The sequence below is a fragment of the Diorhabda carinulata genome, chromosome 8 (assembly GCF_026250575.1).
Source record: "Diorhabda carinulata isolate Delta chromosome 8, icDioCari1.1, whole genome shotgun sequence".
NCBI lineage: Eukaryota > Metazoa > Arthropoda > Insecta > Coleoptera > Chrysomelidae > Diorhabda > Diorhabda carinulata.
The window spans coordinates 18,026,720-18,047,706 of NC_079467.1; the positions used below are offsets into that span (position 1 = coordinate 18,026,720).

The window sequence follows — 20,987 nt, forward strand, 5'->3', positions numbered from 1 at the left end:
ATTTTCAAAATTACTCAAAATATACAGGAAGTTTGCGCGGATTGAAATTGCAGCAATCTCCATTTACAAAACTCAAAACTGAACAAAAGGCTGAAATTCGTGCCAGCTTTCGTGTGACTCTTGATATTGCAAAGCGTGGAAAATCAATCACCGATGAAGAAGTGATCAAAGAATGCATAATTGCAGTAGCCGAAGAAATGTGCCCTGAAAAGGACATTGAAATCCTAGCCCTGGAACTTCAAATGGAAATGATTGATCTACAGTGCAGTGATATAATTGAGAACAAATATCAAAACTCATCTTTGTTGGAATTTTATAAGAGTCTTCCAATGACACAATTTGATAATTTGCATAAAATTGCTCGTGGGCTGTTTTCTGTTTTTGGTAATACTTATTTGTGTGAGAAGACATTCTCCAAAAGTACACAAAAAATGTTCACAGATCTAAATTAACTGATGATCATCTTGAATATCTTTTAAGAATTGCTACAAGTGAAATTAGTCCACAACTACAAACTATTGTCAGTGAAAAATCGCAATTACATAAATCTCATTAGTATTTCATATGTCATTATGCTTATTATAAGTTATGTTTTCATTTAAAGTGAATAAAATGTTAGTTGGATTCATTTCAATACTTTGTTAGTTATTGTGTACTGAAGTTAAATTTTCTGCATATTATACATGTCTTTACTCATTACAATTCTGTGTTTCTTTATCCAACTTATCACAAAAACAATAACAATAAGCGTACAACAATGTTTAGAGTAGCTAGCCCATGACCATATCAATGTAGATGTCATATTAATAATTATTCAACATAAAATTAGAATACTTCAGTAAACTAAATTTAATTTGCTATAAAAAATATGTTCTCTAAAAGGAGTTTTCAAGTATGCTAGCTCTCCGCGGGCCGGACAAAATCTGTCCACGGGCCGGACAAAATCTGTCCACGGGCCGTAGTTTGGAGACCCCTGGCCTACAACATAGACTACTGCTAATGTAAATATATAAGAAAATAATTCATTAATTGGGATCATTGATTAAATTCAATATCCTTTTCATAACCAAACAGAAACAATAAATAAATGAATTTTTACTGAATAAATAATAATAAATAAATATAAATATGAGAAGATATCATTTCTAAGTTTCATTATCTGTTACTACATCGTCGTTTTGTACTACCACTGTTTCATTATTCACATTGACTTCTGTTATTGATTGTGTTATTTCGGTGGTATATGTAACATTTTCCATTGAGATGTTGGAGGGTTTGACTGTGATTGGGTTGGTGGTTGTTACATCTGAATATTCACAATTTCTGCCGGAACTGCCTTCGCGACACAAACACTTGAAACTTCCTTCGTCTTTAGGTAGAGAGATACATTTGGCGTCGTTCTTACACGTTCCTGGATTGTTTTCGCAATAATTTAGTTCTGAAAGACGACATTTATATTAGTGCAGTTAAATCATTAGAAATTTTTATAGAAAACTGAGTAATTCAACAGGAAAAATAAGATACGAAAGTTGAGAAGAACATTGGAAATTAGATGAGGTCTTTTCCGTAGAAGATCACCCTATAGCCAGCCTCTATCCACTCATCGGCTAATTACCGAACTCTTACCAACTAAAATCCCCCTCATGCATTTTGTAATTCTCTCTCTCTTTTAAGTCTCTATGATAGCCTGTAGCGCTTTATAAGTATACAAGGTGTTTTAAAGTAAAAGTTCATCTTGGTATTGCTTTTTGCGTAGGCACAGCTATTTGGAGAAATGATCACTTAAATGATGCGCCAGGAGCTCGACTGCTTGGAGAATGGCTTGAGAAATTTGAAGAGACCGTGTCACACAGGATAACCCGACATTCGGATCGTCCGAGAAATTCTAGAACGGTCGTAAACGTGGACAGTGCCAGACTCGGTCTGCTCGTGACGAGCCTTACTTTGCCTAATTCAGTTGGTGAAAGAATTTGAGCTGCGGGCTGTTGGTCAGATTCTTCACTTCGTGAACCAGATGACTGAGCGCAACGTTTACCAGCATCTTGTTTTTGGATGCAGCTCATTTTCATCTTAATGGGCACGTCAAAAAACAAAATTTTCGATACTGGAGTGCAACCAATCCAAAACAGTAATATCAGAAACCTCTTCATTCAGTTAAAGTGACCGTATGAGAGTGAGGAATTATAGGCCCTCTCTTTTTTTAAAAAATGGAAGGGAACGCAATTACTGTAAATTGGTAACCTTATGTGCAGATGATGGACGACTTCTTTTTGCCTGAGCAAAAATTTAATGGTTATAACCAAGCAACATTGATATATCAGGATGGAGCACCTTCCAATAGATCTCTGCCAAGAGTTCGTGAAATTTTTTCTGCTAAATTGATTCCCAGGAGAGGTGAAATGAGCTGGTTTTCACGCAGTCCCGATTTAACAACTATGGACTTTTTCAGTGCAGTTATGTCAAACCGACTTCCCTGGCACAATTAAAAGAAAATATCTGTCACGAAATTGCAGCCATTATGAAGAATACTTGCCGAGCCCTCTTAGGTATTTTTGAGGCTCAATTACATGAATGCCGTCAGCACGATAGTTTACATTTGGACAATGTTATTTGTGAGAAATGAATTCCCAAGCAACTTTTTTTAATATCTATGAAACATTTATTTAATAATCTTCTTACTTATCTTAAAATTGTTTTTTTTTCAATGTGAACTGTTTTTTGAGACACCTTGTACTTCCAGGACTCCTCTGATTCTTTCAATAATTCCATCAAGTTAGCAACATTAAGACTTCTTCCATATTTTTGGGTATACAAGATTCTTACGTCTTCCCATCTGGACCAGAAGAAGAGTGTATGTACTGCATCATCCTCCCCTCTAATAGAAGCATCTCTATCTGGTATATAGGTACTTGAGGAAACATCCGTGGCCTCTAAGTGCTTGTGTTATAAACTAATCAATTTCCTCATGTTTACTGTTCACCCAGAAGGTTAGGTTAGGTTAGTACAGGCAATCTTGAACTAAATTAGTAGTAGTTCGTTCAGAGGTTCAAGGCCTCCCAAATTTTCTCCTTTTATAGTTTATATTCAAGCATCTCCAACTCAGAATGAAGAATTTTCCCGAGACAATCTGTTCTTCTCCAAAAATTGTCTCTGTTGTCGTTTTTCCTTAAATGCAAGGCAGTTGCTGGGATCGTCTAATTTTCTCTATCAAAGTATTCGCAATAATTGTCCGTTATAACTACTCCACAATGTCTATCACCTCCAATAGTCTTCTCGACTGAGTTGTGAGATATCAAAATATCAATATATAACCTTTCTATATACCAGTGTTTTTCAATCTTTCCGATTTCGCGACCCCCTTACAAGCTGAAAAATTCTGGCCACCCCCTTGTGTCATAGAAAGACTAAGAAATACAATTTAATTAAAAGACTATGTTAATGATTTTTTTCTATTTTGATACATTTATATATTGATATTCAGATCTACTCTACAAGCCGTGAGAGTTGAAAATAGATACAAGGTAAGTAGGTAAAGCTACTCGCGATTTAATTTGGATGCCAGTTGACCCGAGCCAAACTGCGACGGCGACGTTGCCACACCGTATTGTTGTTGCGGTGACAGGAAGTGCCCCGCGCGTACCACCCGCCGCCGCCCGGAATGTTCTTTTGTTTCAACTTTCATCTCACTCAGTTAAGTACTGAGTACGGACGTCATTCTTTTTTTTTTTTCGCTCGCTCCGCACATTTGTAAAATGGATAAGTTTCTCAAGAGATCGCAACCTTCAACATCTGGTACGAGTCTCAATAGCGGTGGTGGTGAATCAAACCCGAAAAAAATAGACATTACGCTGACAGTTATTTGAAATACGGGTTCACAGTCATAAGCAATAAAGCGTCAAAAAGAAGTTGATGAGCCGTTGGATATTTTTGAACGAAAGTTAAAAGCTCTTAGTCAGCAGGAAAATACCATGATTCATGTAATAAAATAGTGTCTTCCCAATTGTTGCTGTTTTTATTGTTGATGTTTTATTATGTTTATTTTTTTGTTGTATGCATACAACTTTTTATTAACAATCAATTATCAATTATCAATTTTGGTGTGCAAAGGTTCCGCGTGCTTAATTTTTATATTGTTTTGTTTAATTTCAGGTATCCAGTATCAATGAGTTAGCATTATTAGCTAGCTACAAAGACGCGTATCAAATTGCTAAAGCAGAGAAACCACATACAATTGCCGAAAATCTTATTTTGCCAGCAGCTCGTGATATGGTTGAAATTATGGTAAATAAGCAGGAGGTAAACATGTTGAAAAACATACCACTTTCTGATATTACAATTTCACGAAGAATAAATGATAATGAAATGAAAATAATAATGAAAAATTAAAGAACAGTTAATATTTTGTTATTCGGTTTGACGAATCTACAGATGTTTCAGATTGTGCTCAGTTTGTAGTATTTGTGCGCTTTGAAACAGACGAGAGTATCATAGAAGAAATCTTATTTTGCAAAGCACTTCCTGCAAACACCTCTGGCCAGTGTTTATACGATATGTTTTTAGAAAACACTTGGCGCTAAAGCTATAACTGGCAGAAATAGCGGACTCGTTGCGAAATTAAAATCGATAATGCCAAACATATCCTGGACACACTGTTTTCTTAATCGACAGGCTCTAGCTGCTAAGGTAGTACCTTCTGATTTAAATGATATGCTCAAGGAGGTAATGAAAATTGTGAATTCTATCAAAGGTGAAGCCTTGCAAACCTGGCTATTCAGAATCGTTTATGAAGATATGGGCTCGCTTCATTAACATCTCCTTTATCACACAGAGGCCAGGTGGCTATCCAAAGGAAAGGTATTGACAAGAGTTCTAGACTTGAGTTCTATTTGGCTCTTGAAATTAGCATTATTGGCAGATCTTTTTAGCCACCTTAATAATTTGAGCAAGCACCTCCAAGGTCTAGAAGAAAAGTCAAAGCATTTCACTTCATTTGTGGTCATCCTCTCTGCGAAACAATATATTTGAGTCTTTTTCATATGTTCAGAAGATTCTTGAAGATAATGCATCAAACCAAAGTCTTGTAGTAAGGGCTCACATTCCTTGCCTGATACAGAGCTTGCATAATTTACGAGAGAAACTTTTGACATACTTTCCAGACTTGCACTCTGAAGCTGACAATGGGCGTAGATGGATTTTGAACCCTGATGTCACCACAATATGAAAGAATCTCTTCTAAATTTAGCTGCTGATGGCATGCTTAAAATGGAATTTTATTCCCCAAGTGTGGATGAAAAGAAAACATGAATATTCAGAGCTAGCTAGGGAAGCTCTAAAATCATTAGTGCCAATCGTCACTTCATATTTGTATGAACTGACGTTTTCTGCAATGGTAGACATTAAGTCTAAAAAGAGAAATAGACTGCAATTGGAAAATGATTTGATTATTAACTTTTTAAAAATAACACCACGATTTGATAAACTTTTGAAAAATAAACAAGCCCATTCTTCTCACTAAAATTGTGTTCTTATTGTGTTCCTTGCCTTTTTCTTCGACCCACATATTGAAAAACACTGCTATATACCATCCGTACCCTGTCCTAATTTTCATGATGGAGGTATACCCACATAATATTGACATTCAAAAGGCGAATGACATGAAGACGCATCAGAAACAGACATTTTAAATATACTCAACTTCAGATCTGTGATAGTCATAGAGAGCAAACTACATTTTTTTTAAAGGAAAATCAATTTTTGGTTGTCTAGTGTTGTTCACTTTTTATTTTGATGCGCAGGTGCCCTTCACGCAGTTATGGCACAAGATGAGGGTGATCCACACATATTTAGGAGCCCTAAATTAGTATGACCCATAAAGATTTTGTTTACCTTCATCACATAACATTCCTCCCCATCCTTTCTGGCAATTGCACTCCCATGGTCTGCGACATGTACCGTGGACGCAACCAGGGTAAGGGTAGCATTTATCACAATTTTTTCCTGACCAACCCACACGGCATCTGAAAAATTTTAATCAATTTCAATGATAAAAACCAAAAGAAAATGACAGGTGAAAGCATTGAAATTTCGACCTATTTTATAAATAATGTTCAAAATATTCCGAAATAGGTTTTTACCTATTTTTGAAACTAATTTTCAATCATAAAAGATCTAAAATCAAGATAATTCAGTAACAAATTCCCAATTTTGTAATACATGTCACTATATTTGTATTCAACTTATTTCTTAGTATGATAAATATTAAGTTATCAGGTAAATACCTGATTAGGGATGTATTGATGAGAAATTGTAACTAAGACCTGGAATAATTGAAACTGAACAACACAATCAAATTACTGTCATCAAAATCCAAAATAATAACAAGGGTAAGTGGTTGTATTGGAAACCCTTTGAAACAGACTTAGTGCTCATGGGTTGTAGTGACAACAGGAGTCAAGTGCGTATTGCTTACTTGTGTGTGAGAAAAATATAATCATTTAAGGCGACTAGGTGAAAATAAGATAGTTGTATTCTTAGGAAAAATCATACCATTCATCCGGAGCTCACAAACATTCTAAGAATGAATAGGATATATAGTATCACTGTTTATTCCATACAATCTTCTGTGATTTAGAACGCTGGTTTCGATCTTCTGAAAGGTTCATCACCATTTTTGCAAAGGGCATAATCTCCTTGATCCTTTCGCGGTTGATTTTAAGTTCTTATACCATCATTTGAGCCGTTAACTGAGGGACATGACTCTTTACATCACTTACTAATGTAGGATCTCATATTTTGGACCTCTCATAATGCGGCCAAGATATTATTGAAGTTCTTTCCATGTAACGAAGAATACTTCTCCATTCTTCTGAAAGCATTGATGACATGATCTGTCCATGATATTTTCAGCATCCTCTTTGCTTGTACACCATACTTGCATGTTTTCAGCGAGAAGTACTATGTCTTCTGCATAGCGCAGATTAATCAGTTGAGCGCCATTTGTTTCGCCAGTGAAGTTTTCTCACTGAGAAAACGTTGAAAAAGAGTAGAGAAACAACACACCATGTCTGATTCCTAGTTTGATTTCCACTGCATTCGTTAATATAAATTGGAAGTGAACAGACGCAGTTTGATTGAGGTACATTTTCGCTATTATTACACCCATTGTGTCAATGTTTCTAGAGCTTTTATTAATTAATTGTTTGTGCCTTACTTCATCAAATGCCTCATTGTAATCGATGGAACAGACATATATATTTTGGTTGACGTCAAGACATTGCTGCATTAAGACAGTTTAGACAAACAAAAACTCTCTTCTTCTCCACCTCCAACTTTTCTTAAATTCTACGGTATATGACTTTGAGAAAGACATAACAGCTTATTGGGAATTGGGGTGGAGCGAAAATAAAATTATTACCTTGCTGTGATAGTTACAGAAAGTTGCATTTAGATTCAAATATTGATTATGATATTTTATCTCGTTCAATTTATGTTTAGAGAGTCCGCCAGATGCCCAATTTTTAGAAGAAGCTTTTAAAATTTAATTTTTTTGTTTCAATTTACATACCTTCAATTCCGTGTAGCTGTTGCTGATAACAAATTCAGTAATACTGTTACAAGGCAATGAACTTCCACTGCGGCACTTGTTTCAGCATTTAGATGGACAAACTACAGGCTTAAAGAGTTTTACTGAACCAATTGGCGTTATATCACAAAAATGTGAACCTTTTCCCTAACTGAATACAGGCCAATTGTAAAAGAAGTTGAGTAACCTTCTTTAGCTTTTAAATCTAAGTACTGACCAAAGATACCTATTAGATAGAAATATGTCATACTGTTGTCAATGACAAAAGTCCAACTGATTTGGCTAACAGATCTTCTGGAAAACTAAATCACGCTCACTGGCTGATATTTGTGAACCGTATGTAAGGGTTATATGCTGGAACTGATAATCCTTCTCAGTATAACGGAAAGTAATTGATGTTCGGAATCCTCGGAATCTTATTAAGTATTCTAGATGTATGAACAAAAAATGTGACAAGGTCATAGATTTCCATAACAATAATTAACTTTGACGCAAGTGAGTGTACCGAGATCTATTGACAAAGCTTAACGGTAAGCGAACCATCGGCTTTTCGGTATATTACAGAAGCAGATCTTCAAGAAGCAATCCGAGTATAAAGAAAGTATAAATTTCCTTGTCATACACAGACAGTGGAACGTAGTATTAAGCTTGTAACTGAGGCTTCTTTGTCGGTAAGTGGGACCAGCAGAAAAGACGGGTTTTTAAAAGCAAAACTTCAATGCAAATTTTCGAAACCAAAAGGGAATATAAATTTTGATAGTTAACAGTAAATTTCCAAACTTTGAGATGTCATAGGTTGGGTGGTAGCGCTGAGATATGAAGGAGCTAAATTAGCAGTGACCTCCACGTAGTGAGCTCTGGGCTACTTTTTCCTAAACAAATTAAGCAAGAAACTTCTTCGTAGGTCTAACACGTAAAATAATCATTTTGTATGAGATTTGGTCACTCTTGCGGATCCTGCAGATGTCAATATTTCCTTGGGACAATGATTTTGCTAATTAGTGATATCTATAATCTTGAACTTTTGTGCTATTATAATGAAAAAATATTAAAATATGTTTTTAGAAGTCTAAAAGGAAATATTCCTTTTTTTTTTAGAATTCGGCTTCTGTTAAACCTGGTGAACCCTCAAACTTTATTTTATTTAAATTGCTAAGCCTCCTGTGATTAAAAACACAACACAGCAACTTTTTGTAACTATAAGAAATCTGAAGCAGACAAGAAATCTGAAGCAGAAAAAAAATTTTTTTGTAGCGTTTTCCCTCCACCCTATTGGGCATATTGTGAGTCGTGCAGACTCTCTGTGAATTTCTCTGCTATCTACTCCTCTTTGGTTTGACGATACTTAAATGCTTTTTTCTATTTTTTCATACTTCTGTCAGAATTTTCGAGGCTTCTTTTTTTCATAAGCACTGAATTTCGTCGGTCGTCCAATATTTTCGATGTGTTTTTCTTTCAGGCTTTAAGCGATGTTTACAAGGTTCTATGATAGTTAGTTTCTTACTTTGCTACATTCTGTACATCAATAACATACCTGCATTCTCCTGGTTTGGTACAATATCCCCTCTCTTTGTGACAGCTCGACGAACAAATTGCTAAAAAAAAAAAGAACGAATAAACCCTTTAATAAATGAACAACAATTTTTTCCAATTGAAGTTATGAATGCTCCGTTTATTATAACGATTGAGTAGAGTTGTTCTATGCTGTAATTTAGTTGAATTTTGCATGAGATTAATTGATTTCTATATAAATTATGTGACATTTCTCTTCAAATTAGAGTCTTTTTTTTACAAAATACATCTTGAAAAATAAATGTGTAATTGAAGCCACGTCGCTTCAATTTTTGTACTTTTAGAATACTTTTTGCTAATTTAAGAAAAATGAAATGTAAATAAAAGTAATGAAATATGTGTTAACATTATAATGAGAATAAAAAAAGTGAAGAAATACTAGAAAGATAAGCAAATTCTACAGGGTGTTCCGGTAAAGAATTATACGTTTCTAAAAGTCCGAAATTCGACTTTATATTTGAGTATAATTTCTAAACTACACATTGAAACCATACTATGAATTTTCATGGATCATTAGGTATGTCCATATTTATACATTAGACCAGGTGCGGCTCATGCCCAATGGTTAACAATCCGTAACATTTACAATATAAAGATAGCAAAAATTAATTTTTCAATCGAGTATTTGACAAAAAGGTACCCTTTAATCAAGTCGATGGTATAGGTGATATGTAGATTTTTCGTTCGTTGTACATGTCATGGAGAATGTTTGCTATAAAGAGACATTCTGAAAAAATTATCATAAATTGTAGTGTATTACAGGAGGTGTTATTACTGGCATAAGGAGAAGCTTTAAAGTGATAATAATCATTTTTCATCTACTAGGCTACTCTCAAATAAGATATTTAATTAAAATTTGCAAGCGATTTAATTTGTTGATGTCAGTTTGCTGTCAATATTTTCAGAACCTGTTATCAATCATTATTACATCGTATTTAACGTTTCAATATGGTAGAATTTACATTTAGTAAATATACCCACATACACTTGATGTATAGATTGGATTCTGGTACCTCGTCAGAAGCCAGAGTGTTGTATATTGAACACTTTCCTGCTGTAGAACTTTTAGTGGGATTGATCGCAGCTCAATAACAGGACATACGTTACTCGATCGGAAGAAAAATTAAGAAATAAGGGACATGTGCGATAATCAGGATGTAGTAAGATGGGCAAGGAGCCGCAGAAGAGAATGGAGAGACCATGTTGACAGAATGCCAAATGAGCGGTTAGCAAAAATTGCAAAGGAAAAGAAACCAGACACAACTCGACCTCCTGGACGACCACCTATAAGGTGGTATGAAAGCTGGTCCTCAGCATCCCAACTACTCCTGGTAAACCTTTGATGAAAATACAGGACCTAGTCCTAACGTAAGAAAAAGAAGAAGATCGCAGCTTACGGTAACTACTTAATTCATGTAGACAACTAGTTACCATTATTTTTTTTAGAATGATGTTTTAGGAATATACAAACACTAGCTTTATATTTGAATGCATTAGATGTAGTTGATCCTGATTTCACAACTAGCGTGCGCAAAATGTCATTACAATTTAACGACAACCATCAATAGGATTCTCCGGGAGTATATTCTTAACTCCATTCACATTCATAAAGTGCATGCCGTGGAAGTAGAGGATAATTTATTGATAAACAAGTTACATTTATGAAAATCCTCACGGTTTAATTCAAACAAAGAATCAACATAAATTTTGTGTTAATATTTGGGCAGGAATAGTGGGTAATGATTTAGTAGGTCCGGATGTTTTGATAATAAACTGGCCGGTCAGCGATACTTGCAATTTCTCCAAAATGATTTCCACAGAAGTTTTGTGATATTCCTCTAAATATTCGTAGTGACATGTGATGTGTGAAAAATCATCCTAAGAACAGTTTTCCTGATAAATGTATTGGTTGGAGAGGTCTATTTGTATGAACACTACGTTCCCCTGAATTAAAAACAATGGATTCATTTTTTTAGGGATATCTCAAAAGCTTGGTACATGCAACACCAGTTAATACAAGGAACGAAAGTATCGATAGAATAAACTTCCATTGTTAGGCTATAAGACAGAATCTTGAAATGCTTTTCCAAGTTCAAAGAAATGTCCTCCGTAGACTCCGGGAGTTTTATTTGGGTTATATGCTAATCAACTAAATTCTTCTACATTTCAGTTTTACAATTTTTTAAGAAAAACGATGTTTGACAGTATGCAGTTCAATTATAAATGTTTGATTTTTAATAAATAATTAAAATTTATGATAATTTCCTTCAGAATATCTTTTTATGGCGAACGGTTTACTTGGCATATGAAAGGATCTAAAAATCTTCTATCTTCTAAACCATAAATTTTATCGAGTTAAACAAAAGAGAACCTTAATTTTTGCTATTTTTAGATTGTACAGGTTGTCCCTGTAAAAGTTACGGATTATTAACCATTATCCGGAATTATCCGCTTCTGGACTTTAGATAGTAGTGTAGAATTAATGTCCGGATGTACAATTAAGAAAATATACTTTATATAAATTTTGATTCCGCAACTTCAAATGCTTATAACTCAGAAACGAGAGGTCTTAAGAGAAAATTTCCCTCATGACCCAGCAGTATTTTCACGTCATACAGATACTCACTTCCGAATTTTTTCGCCTCAATTTCAAGTTCAAAGTGAACATAATCATAATAGTCTATTTTGATGTACTAAAGAGTATTAAAATCTAATTTCTAATGCAAAACTCAGTACAGTCATTTTTAATATTGAAGATTACTCTAAAAATTTTCATTATTAAACATGAGCTAATACAAGTTTTTGGTCTTTTATTAGTCCTCTATAGCCATAAACTGTACATAACGCTTATATCTGCCTGTGGATCTATATGGAATCGGTTTACAATTAGCTGTTTCTTAATTTTGGAAACCAGCTAACATGAATATTGTATCTGCATCAAGAAAGTTTTGTAAATGAGCATATGAGAAGAAGACATATGGTTAGAGGCCTACCGAACAAAAAGTGAAAGGACCAATACATGATTATGAATGTGGAAAGAGATAGAAATAATGGTGTTAAAAATCAGATCGAGGAACTATGTCGTCAAAACAGGTCTTGAGTTACTCAAAAACCGTCAAAAAATTGATGTAAATGCTGATGTATCAAGAATGTGCTTACCGATATAAAGGAAATTATAGAATAACTTGTTGTGAGTTAGTGAGGACTGAAATACTACAACTTTCTGTATATATATGAGAATCTGAGGCAAGTAATAGTTCCTTTTTGAAAAATAGGTATTGCCTCCATGTTTTTTTTTATCAAAGTAGATTAGACTTGAAAATGGTTTTTTCTATAAAACTCATACAACAAAGGAAACTAGAGAACCACTATTAATCCCTCTTCCAAAAAAGGATCAAATGATTTTGTAGGAGAATAAATGTTGTTAAAATAGATATAAAAACACGGAATAGGGAAATTGAGGAAATAGATACCGTATCTTGAAGAAATTGTGGGATAATATGATCAGTTCGTTTATATTGAATAGTTAGACTGTTTTAGGAGTTATAAATAGTAATTATGACTCTAAAATTTACTTAAAAATGATAAATTTCATATTTTTCTGCTAGTGTTAAGTATGAATCAGTTCAAGGGACATTTTTCTTCAATTTAATTTTGATGAAATGGTAGCCTTACCGTAAAAAATTGGTTTAAAACAGAATGCAGTCATTATGAATTGAAGTGTCTCTTGATCAAGTATGAATATAAATAGATAATTACTGTCACTGACTTTTTAATTGAAAATACTCACGTGTTTGACACAGCAGTCCAGTGTAACCTTGATGACATTTACATTCAAGTGGTTTATCGCAGTACCCGTGCACGCAACCCGGCAGAACTTGACATTCTTTACATGTTTTACCAGCCCAACCTAATCGACACCTACAATCTCCTGGTGCGTCGCAGTAACCTCTAGTTTGATGACAATCTTGTCGACAAATGGCTTAAAACAAAAAGAAAGAAGTTTCAACATTTCTTTCTAATATATTCAGAAATGTACTACAGTCCATAGTATTCCTTTTAATACCTTAGTCGTTTCCGAACAAATTTCGTCAACATGCAACCACGATTAAGATTAAATTTAGTGTACCAGCGATATTTAATGAGTATGTGGAGTACTTAAGGGCCAAATGTTGAATTAACTTGAAATATGTATGAGTTGATTATATGTTGGCTGATTTTATATTATGATCTTACCGCGAAATGATAAATGTTTGTTGCTTATGTCTTTTCATCGAAGAAACTTGGTAAGTCAAAAGAATGATCAGTGTGTGATCAGCATGTGAGCAGCCCGGTTGAAAAGTGACACGTCATCGTTAGTGGTTCAAATCATATACCACAAATAAATAGCCGAGTGGAAGGGACGAGATTGTTTATATGTGTCAGCTGAGTAATTTGCTTAAACCTGTCCGACATAGATACAGCTGATAAAGTTGTTGACATTAGCTATACTCTGCATAAGAAAAGAGCTAAAAAGCTTCATTTTAACGCTAGCGAAAAAGAAATGATTGTGAATATCTATGAAAATGGAATGTAAGAAAATGATGACAGGATTGTTGAGGAACTTATTTCCAAAACGGCAAATATTTCGAGACTATTGTCTTCAAGTGTCTACCGAATCGTTCGAGACTACAGAGCTTATGATTGAGTAGCCAGCCCAAAAAAATTAACAATTCAATCGATTATTCCGACACGAGGGCCATCAGAAGAATTGTGGAGAATTTTTTCTTTTAAAATAAGTTACCTACATTGAATAAAGTTCTAAATGTAATTAACGAAGACGAGGACTTGATTTGAAAAAATCAACATTTTATAATTTATTGAAAGAAATGAGATTCCAAAACAAAAAAACAAGGAAGGAATAGTTTATGATTAGGAAAAGCAGAAATAATTCTGTGGAGGCGAGAATACATTGAAAAAATTGAACAATTTTGTCAAAAAATAGGAAAATTTACTTGGATGAAACGCTGGACTTACTGAGGATGATGTTTGGGTGGACTCTTCTACATAATCTTCAAGGCAAGCATTCTTAAAAACCCACCAAGTAGGTAACGTTTCAAAAAACTATTTGTACTCTTATGTAGGTGTGTAATCAAATCTAAGAAGTTTATTTTCATTGATTTCTACTTATAGCCTTATCTTCTCTTCTTATTTGATCAAAGACTATCTCCAAAATAATAAAACGTGAATGAGTTTCTTTATCTACATTTATTAATTTCTGATCTAATCTCATCGCAAATATCAAGTTATTTGAGCTTCTTCCTTTTCTAAAGCCACATATTGAACCCTCTAAAATTTCATTTTAATGAAAGCTTGTTTCTAAAAAGATATTCACTATTATTTATTATTGGGTTGACTTAGATCATTTCCATATTATTACAAATCAAGAGAGTTCAATTAACAACACATTTTATGTTTGGTTCTATACCTGCCTGGTTTTATAGGAAAAATTTAATTATAGGAAAAGGAAAGATACTCAAAATTTGTGACATCGGCATTAAAGATTATTTTTCTGCCAGATACTTCATGGATATTTGAATTGAAAATACCCGGGGACTAACAAGAGGAAATGGACGAGGTCTCTTACGAAAATTGGTTGTCGAAAACTCTACCGAAGCTTGAAGAGAACTGTATTAGACAATACTTCGTATCAGACTAGGAAACTACCAATGGCAACAAGGAAAGCATTTATTCAACTTCTGAAAATATCGATACCGATGTAGTATAACTCACACATTATTGATAGAATGGCCAAAAAACAAAATAAAACCATTTTTTGATTCTCGTAACCTAAACTAACCATTGTGAAATCAATCCCATTGAGTTGATCTGGGCAGATGTGAAGTAATACGGTGCAATAGGAAATAATTGAATTTTCTATACTTGATAAGTGGAAAAAGTGTATTCGACATTTCCGGGAAAAGGTTGAAACCAAAATGTGGAATAAAGACATTGTCCTTGATGTGCAAGCAGAGAATATAAATGTCATCTGATGAGGAATAAGAAAATGTATTTATTGAGGTAGAAAATGAAGGTTTCATTTTAATGTTTCAATATACATATTTTCCTTCGATTTCTATCTGGTTTTTAAATGAATGTGTTCGATATTTTGGCCGTTCATTTTATGTCTATTCCAAGTTTTTGTGATAAAAGTTGTGTTTAATTATTTATAATTTTTATTACTGATGTATGAAACCACAAATTAATTGTTAATTGCTGAGTGCGTTTACACTAGCGTTTTCAACCTTTATTACGTGCACTATACGTGAATTTTTTTTTATTTACTATTTTTCTTCGATAAATAGAGTTTAAACTCTGTTAAAAAAACTTGTAATTATAATTTTCACCTGGTAATAGCGGTGTTGTCAGTTCTCAATGCATAATTAGTGTAACATAAGGCTACAAATTGTACTAGAGGCACTTTTCATTCTACTTTATTTTAATAGGAATGGGAATCTTAATAATTACTTACGTTCAGTACAAAATATTCCGTCCCAACCTTCATGACAAATACATTCAAAGCTGACATTACAATAACCATGTTGACATCCTGGTAACGTTATACATTTATTACACTTTTCTCCGTAATATCCCAATTTGCAAATACATTCTCCTGGACGATTACAGTATCCTTGAATAGGATCACATCCTGATCGACACTTTGGTACGTCGCACAAGTCACCCGTCCATCCAGGTAAGCATTTAACTTCTCCATCGTCTGTACATATATAATGCGAGTTCCGAGAAGATGGAACCTCGCATGCCTGAAATAATTAAAAACAGAACAGTGAAATATTCTGTTGGTATGTTTATTTTTCAAAAACAGTATCGAACACCTAAAATTACACCGGGCAATATCGCACAGTGTTTATATTATTGACAAAAAGCATTTATTTAAAGTTGCTACAGACAATTAAGGTGTTCATCGTCTGTCTTTGAAGTTGGTTATGACAATGTTAACACCACTAAGAGTAATTAAACAAAAAAGAAGAAGAATTAATATACGAAGTCTATTTCCGATTGATGGAAAACGTAAATTAGCACCAAATAGTGATATAGATGCTCTTCATCGATTTTCAACAGGCCTTTGACTCATTCACAAGAAACCATCCATTAGCAGCACTAGAATGAATAGATATAGACGCAAAACTGCGAAAATTAATTTAGATGACTATGAGCGAGGCAAGGATAAGCATACTAACACCTAAAGGAGAACCTAGAAATAACTAACGAATTCAGTGGCCAGGGTACATAAAAAATCAAAGCTCAGCGAGCTACGTAGCTAAGGTATTTATGAAGAGAAGGAAGAAATAAGACATAATGCAATAGTAGACGCGGTAGGCCTAAGACAAAATGGTTCAAAGAGGTAGAAGATGATTTAAACAGAAAAGCTAGAAACTGACAGCGAAAGACAGGAAACAGGAAACTGAGGTAGGAAATATGCGACGCAAAAAGGTGTAGACATCGTTTATGTGGACTAATCCACCCCAACATGAGTATCGAAACAATATTTTGCGTCGCAACCCCATTAGGGTAAATTTTCCTCCAAAGGCAACAATCTGACAACTAAATTTTATCTAGATTAATGAACGATTTTTGAAATCATATACGGCTGCTATTGCGGTGGTTATTAACTCCGAAGATCATAAAAAGCCAATAGGAACTAACCTGAACCTACGCAAACCGCGTTCTCAATATTGTTAAACATCTAAAAGGTAGTTATTGTACAATCAAGAATTTGTGTAAAGTCTCAGATAGGGACAGTTCTAGTAGAAATTCTTTATTTTGATAAATTTTGCACACCTCAGTTGCCATGGAAATCTATATAATCGGCGACTACGCTAGATTTCACCCGACCAATGGTTCGCAGTTGGAAATGAGGATGGCGCCACTTAGCGTTCACTACGTATTTAACTACATGTATCAAATGCGACGCTCTTTGGCGTTGTATTCAATTCGGGTCTCAAGCTCGAACAAGGGTTGTTAAACTGCTCTGATGAGACGTAATAACGTCTAAACTAGTCAGTAGTTACACCCTCTCCTTCCATTTGCGAGCCATTGAGGATGTTAATATAGACAAAAAGGTCTATTTACATCACAGTCTTCAGAGGGGTTGTAATTCCATATTCGTCGAGGCATTAGCCAGGAAAGTAGTTGTTTTCCCCTTTAAAGAATGGCGGAATTTATTTTCGAAATTATTTCAGAGGTGAATAGTAGAAATCCTTTATTTTCATACACCGGTGTCGGCATAAGACGTAGGCGTTAGCCTTCATTGTAACCATACACTACTTTCGAAAATGTGTATATAAAATTGAAATGTATACCAGAGAACATAGCCAAAGAGTTGATCATAAACAAATGATCAGTTAACAGGAAATTTTTAGTAGCAACCGTATGATTCTCATTATGTGTATGAGAGATATTTTAGATGAAGTATGAAGCGCTTTGCAAAAAGAAGAATATTGTCAACATTTGGATGAATTAGATGGACAAATTTGTGATGAAAACTTCGAGAAAATTGAATACCTTCTCACACAGCTTAGAGAAGGACAAAACTAACTGAGTAATTTGTTATAGGGGTGAACTTCTGATTGACAAATGTTTTGATTGGCAATCAATCCTTCAGGTTTCTATATTCATACAAATATTTCTTAAATTCTTGAACTAAAAATAGTTGTTGACTCGATTTTTAAACTATCAACAGACAATGATAATATTAAAATTCAATATATATAGATGAAGATAATATAGAGTTTTTTACGTTCTCTATTTGTATGCAAAAGTTGTAGCTGTAAGTGAAAACGGACTACGAATTTAGGTAACTACTTTCGTTTATAAAATGAAAATTGTCGCGAGAAAATATAGTGAGTGATTGAAGAGAAATTTTTCATTTGAATTCTTAGAAAACTTGCAAATAGGAATTGGAATATAATTTAATATAACTAGAAGGATCTAATCCATTGATTAGGAATAAAAAAGGATGGAACTCCTGGACGTTTAAATCATTTGATCGATTAGAATTATTTTATGGACAATGCTCAGGAATTTATGGTTCTAACAACAGATTCATGCTAATTGTACTTCAATTTTAATTCTTCTCTAAATTAATTCAGAACATTATTGGATTAATGATTATTATATTATTAATAAGGACTTTAAAGACGAGGTCAATATTCATTTAGAAAGATTCCATTCAATTTTCACTGTCAACCAAATAATTGAAGTAGACTCAATTCCGTTTATAAAGGGTTTGATTTACTTTCTCAACCTACTTTAATATCGAATATCTTTTGGATGGCGATACTGAAAAATTTATGTACCTCGAATCAAACTTGAGTTTACTTATGCAGATCAATTTAAGAACTTAAAAATTAGTTTTTTTATATGAGATTGTCCGATCTCCTAGGAACAGTTGATTCTGGATTAAATGTTTGGTGGTACTAGAAAAAACTTATCCAAATGAATATAAAAACTGGAAAATTAGTTTTTTTAGATAATATTGTTTGTACAATGTTCTAGAATGACCAGGATCAGTTGATTTGGGTTAGATATCTGTTGCTGCTAGGAAAATTATTGACTTTAAATTAAAGTTGAGAATAATTATCTAGATCAATTCAAGAACTGGAAAATTAGTTTTTTTGATTAAATTATTTGTCTATTATCCTAGAATGACCAGGATTAGTCAATTAGATGTCTGGTGATACTAGGAAAAACTTATTGATATTGGATCAAACTTCGGTTTACTGATCCAGATCAATTCAAGAACTGGAAAATTAGTCCTTTTGGATTGGATTGTTTATCTATTATACTAGAATGACCAGGAACAGTTGATTCTGGGCTAGATGTCTATTCCTGCTAGGAAACTTATTAACAGTGAATTGAACTTGAGTATAATTATAAAGATCAATTCCATAGCTGGAAAATTAGTTTTTTGGATTAGATTGTGTGTACTATACTAGAACGAGCAGGCTCAGCTTATTAACCTTGAAGAAAAATTGGGTATATTTATCTAGATCAATTCAAGAAAAAGAAAATTATTTTTTTGATAAGATTGTTTGTCTATTATCCTAGAATGACCAGGATCAGTTAATTCTGGATAAGGTGACTAGTGATACTAAAAAAAACTTGGGTTCACTCATACAGATCAATCCAAGAACTGAAAAAATCGTTTATTCGCATTCGTCTACTATCCTAGAATGACCAGGATCATTTGATTATGGATAAGATGTCCGGTGATACTAGAAAAACTCATTGACCTTGGATTAAACTTTGGTTACTAATCCAGACCAATGCAAGAACTGGAAAAATAGTTTTTTTGTATGAGTTTGTTTGTCTATTATCCTAGAATAATCAGGATCAGTTGATCCTGTATTAAATGTCTGGAAAAGTATTTTTTTGAATTAGATTGTTCGTTTTTTTCCCTAGAACGGATAGGATTAGTTCATTTTAGATTAAATTGCTGGTGATGCTAGAAAACTCATTCAATTTGAATCAATTAGATTTACTAATCTGAATAAGCCGAGTTTTATACCTTCTAATAATGCTAGAATAGTTTATTATTGAAACTACTACCAAGCTAGAAATTTTTTGAACATTTTACTTTTTTCTCAATATTACTATAGATTGAATTTCGATTCAAATAATTTTGCTTCAGTGAATACCAACGGGATTTTCAAATACAAAGAGAATGAAAGCTTTCCATTTTAGACGTGTATAAATGAAAAAGTAACATAATATAAATGAGATTTTCTCTATTTTCACAAAAGATAAGGGAGGAAACATAAGGAATTAGTATTTTCTATATACATTTTTCATTTAAACATGAAATATAGAATAATAATTTACTATATAAAAAGTTTCACTTACTTGTTTTTTCCACTTCGGCATATATCTAGCACTGAAACCGCTGTTCACCAAAAGCAAAAAAGTCATTGAATACAAAAAAATTTGCATCATTAAGTATCACCTAACTATTATATATCAATTTATGAATTATAATTTTAAATATATTGATCACTCAAATATTTATATCGATTATCTCCGTTATTTCCAGTGTCAATTGTACAATTTAAATAGTAGAACCCACGTTATGAACGTTAAGAAATTGTATGCGGCCGTGAACTTGACTAGAAGATGGTTATATGAAGAACAGTGACCTGGTTCACCGCTTCTTTCTTTTGGTAACTGTAAAGGAGAGTCTTGAATCGAAATCGTCTGTAAACTTAAACTGTTAACAATATTATCATTAAATGGTTGTTAGAACAAAGTTGTTTCGTATACTGTTCAAACATAGAAATTGCGTATTTGTACGATTTATGTCGATTGGAAACGTATTGTAATAAATAATTTGTTTTGGGAAATACTGAGAGCTTTTTTTAGTTGACAAATTTGAAAAAACACGTATATTGTCAAAGTTTTTAAAACACGACATGTTATTATGTATTTTTACATAGAAATTCCGTAACTCATATTCCACACATTTACTTTTCAATATCCCGATGTGTTCACAAATTGTTTAGTGACATACCTGCTGCTAAAGACTCAAAAATAGTTACAAAATATTGGGAGCAAATAATAAAAAGATACAAAAGAAATGGAAAACGAAACGGCATCGATTAATATAATATAACATGTCCGGCTTCACTGTTTACGTCAGTGGGTGAACTTTGTCACGCAGATAGAACTATTTATGTAACTATAAAGTTTTAATGTCACCCTTGTAGTTTGCCTTATTCAAAAATTAAGTGTTGAAAAAGTGAAAGGGAGAGCGTCGAGACATGACCGATGTTTGAGC

At 33.4% G+C, this 20,987-nt stretch overlaps 1 protein-coding gene across 1 annotated transcript; it reads right to left on the reverse strand.

Moving 5' to 3' along the window:
• Positions 1–1,145: 1,145 nt before the first annotated feature.
• On the reverse strand, positions 1,146–20,125 carry LOC130897605 (neurogenic locus protein delta-like). The gene is made up of 6 exons (XM_057806539.1): positions 20,060–20,125; positions 15,666–15,957; positions 12,945–13,136; positions 9,117–9,177; positions 5,887–6,017; positions 1,146–1,438 (listed from the first exon to the last, which is right to left on the reverse strand). The coding sequence occupies exons 1-6, from the start codon at positions 20,123–20,125 to the stop codon at positions 1,146–1,148; spliced, it is 1,035 nt and encodes a 344-aa protein (XP_057662522.1).
• Positions 20,126–20,987: the final 862 nt, after the last annotated feature.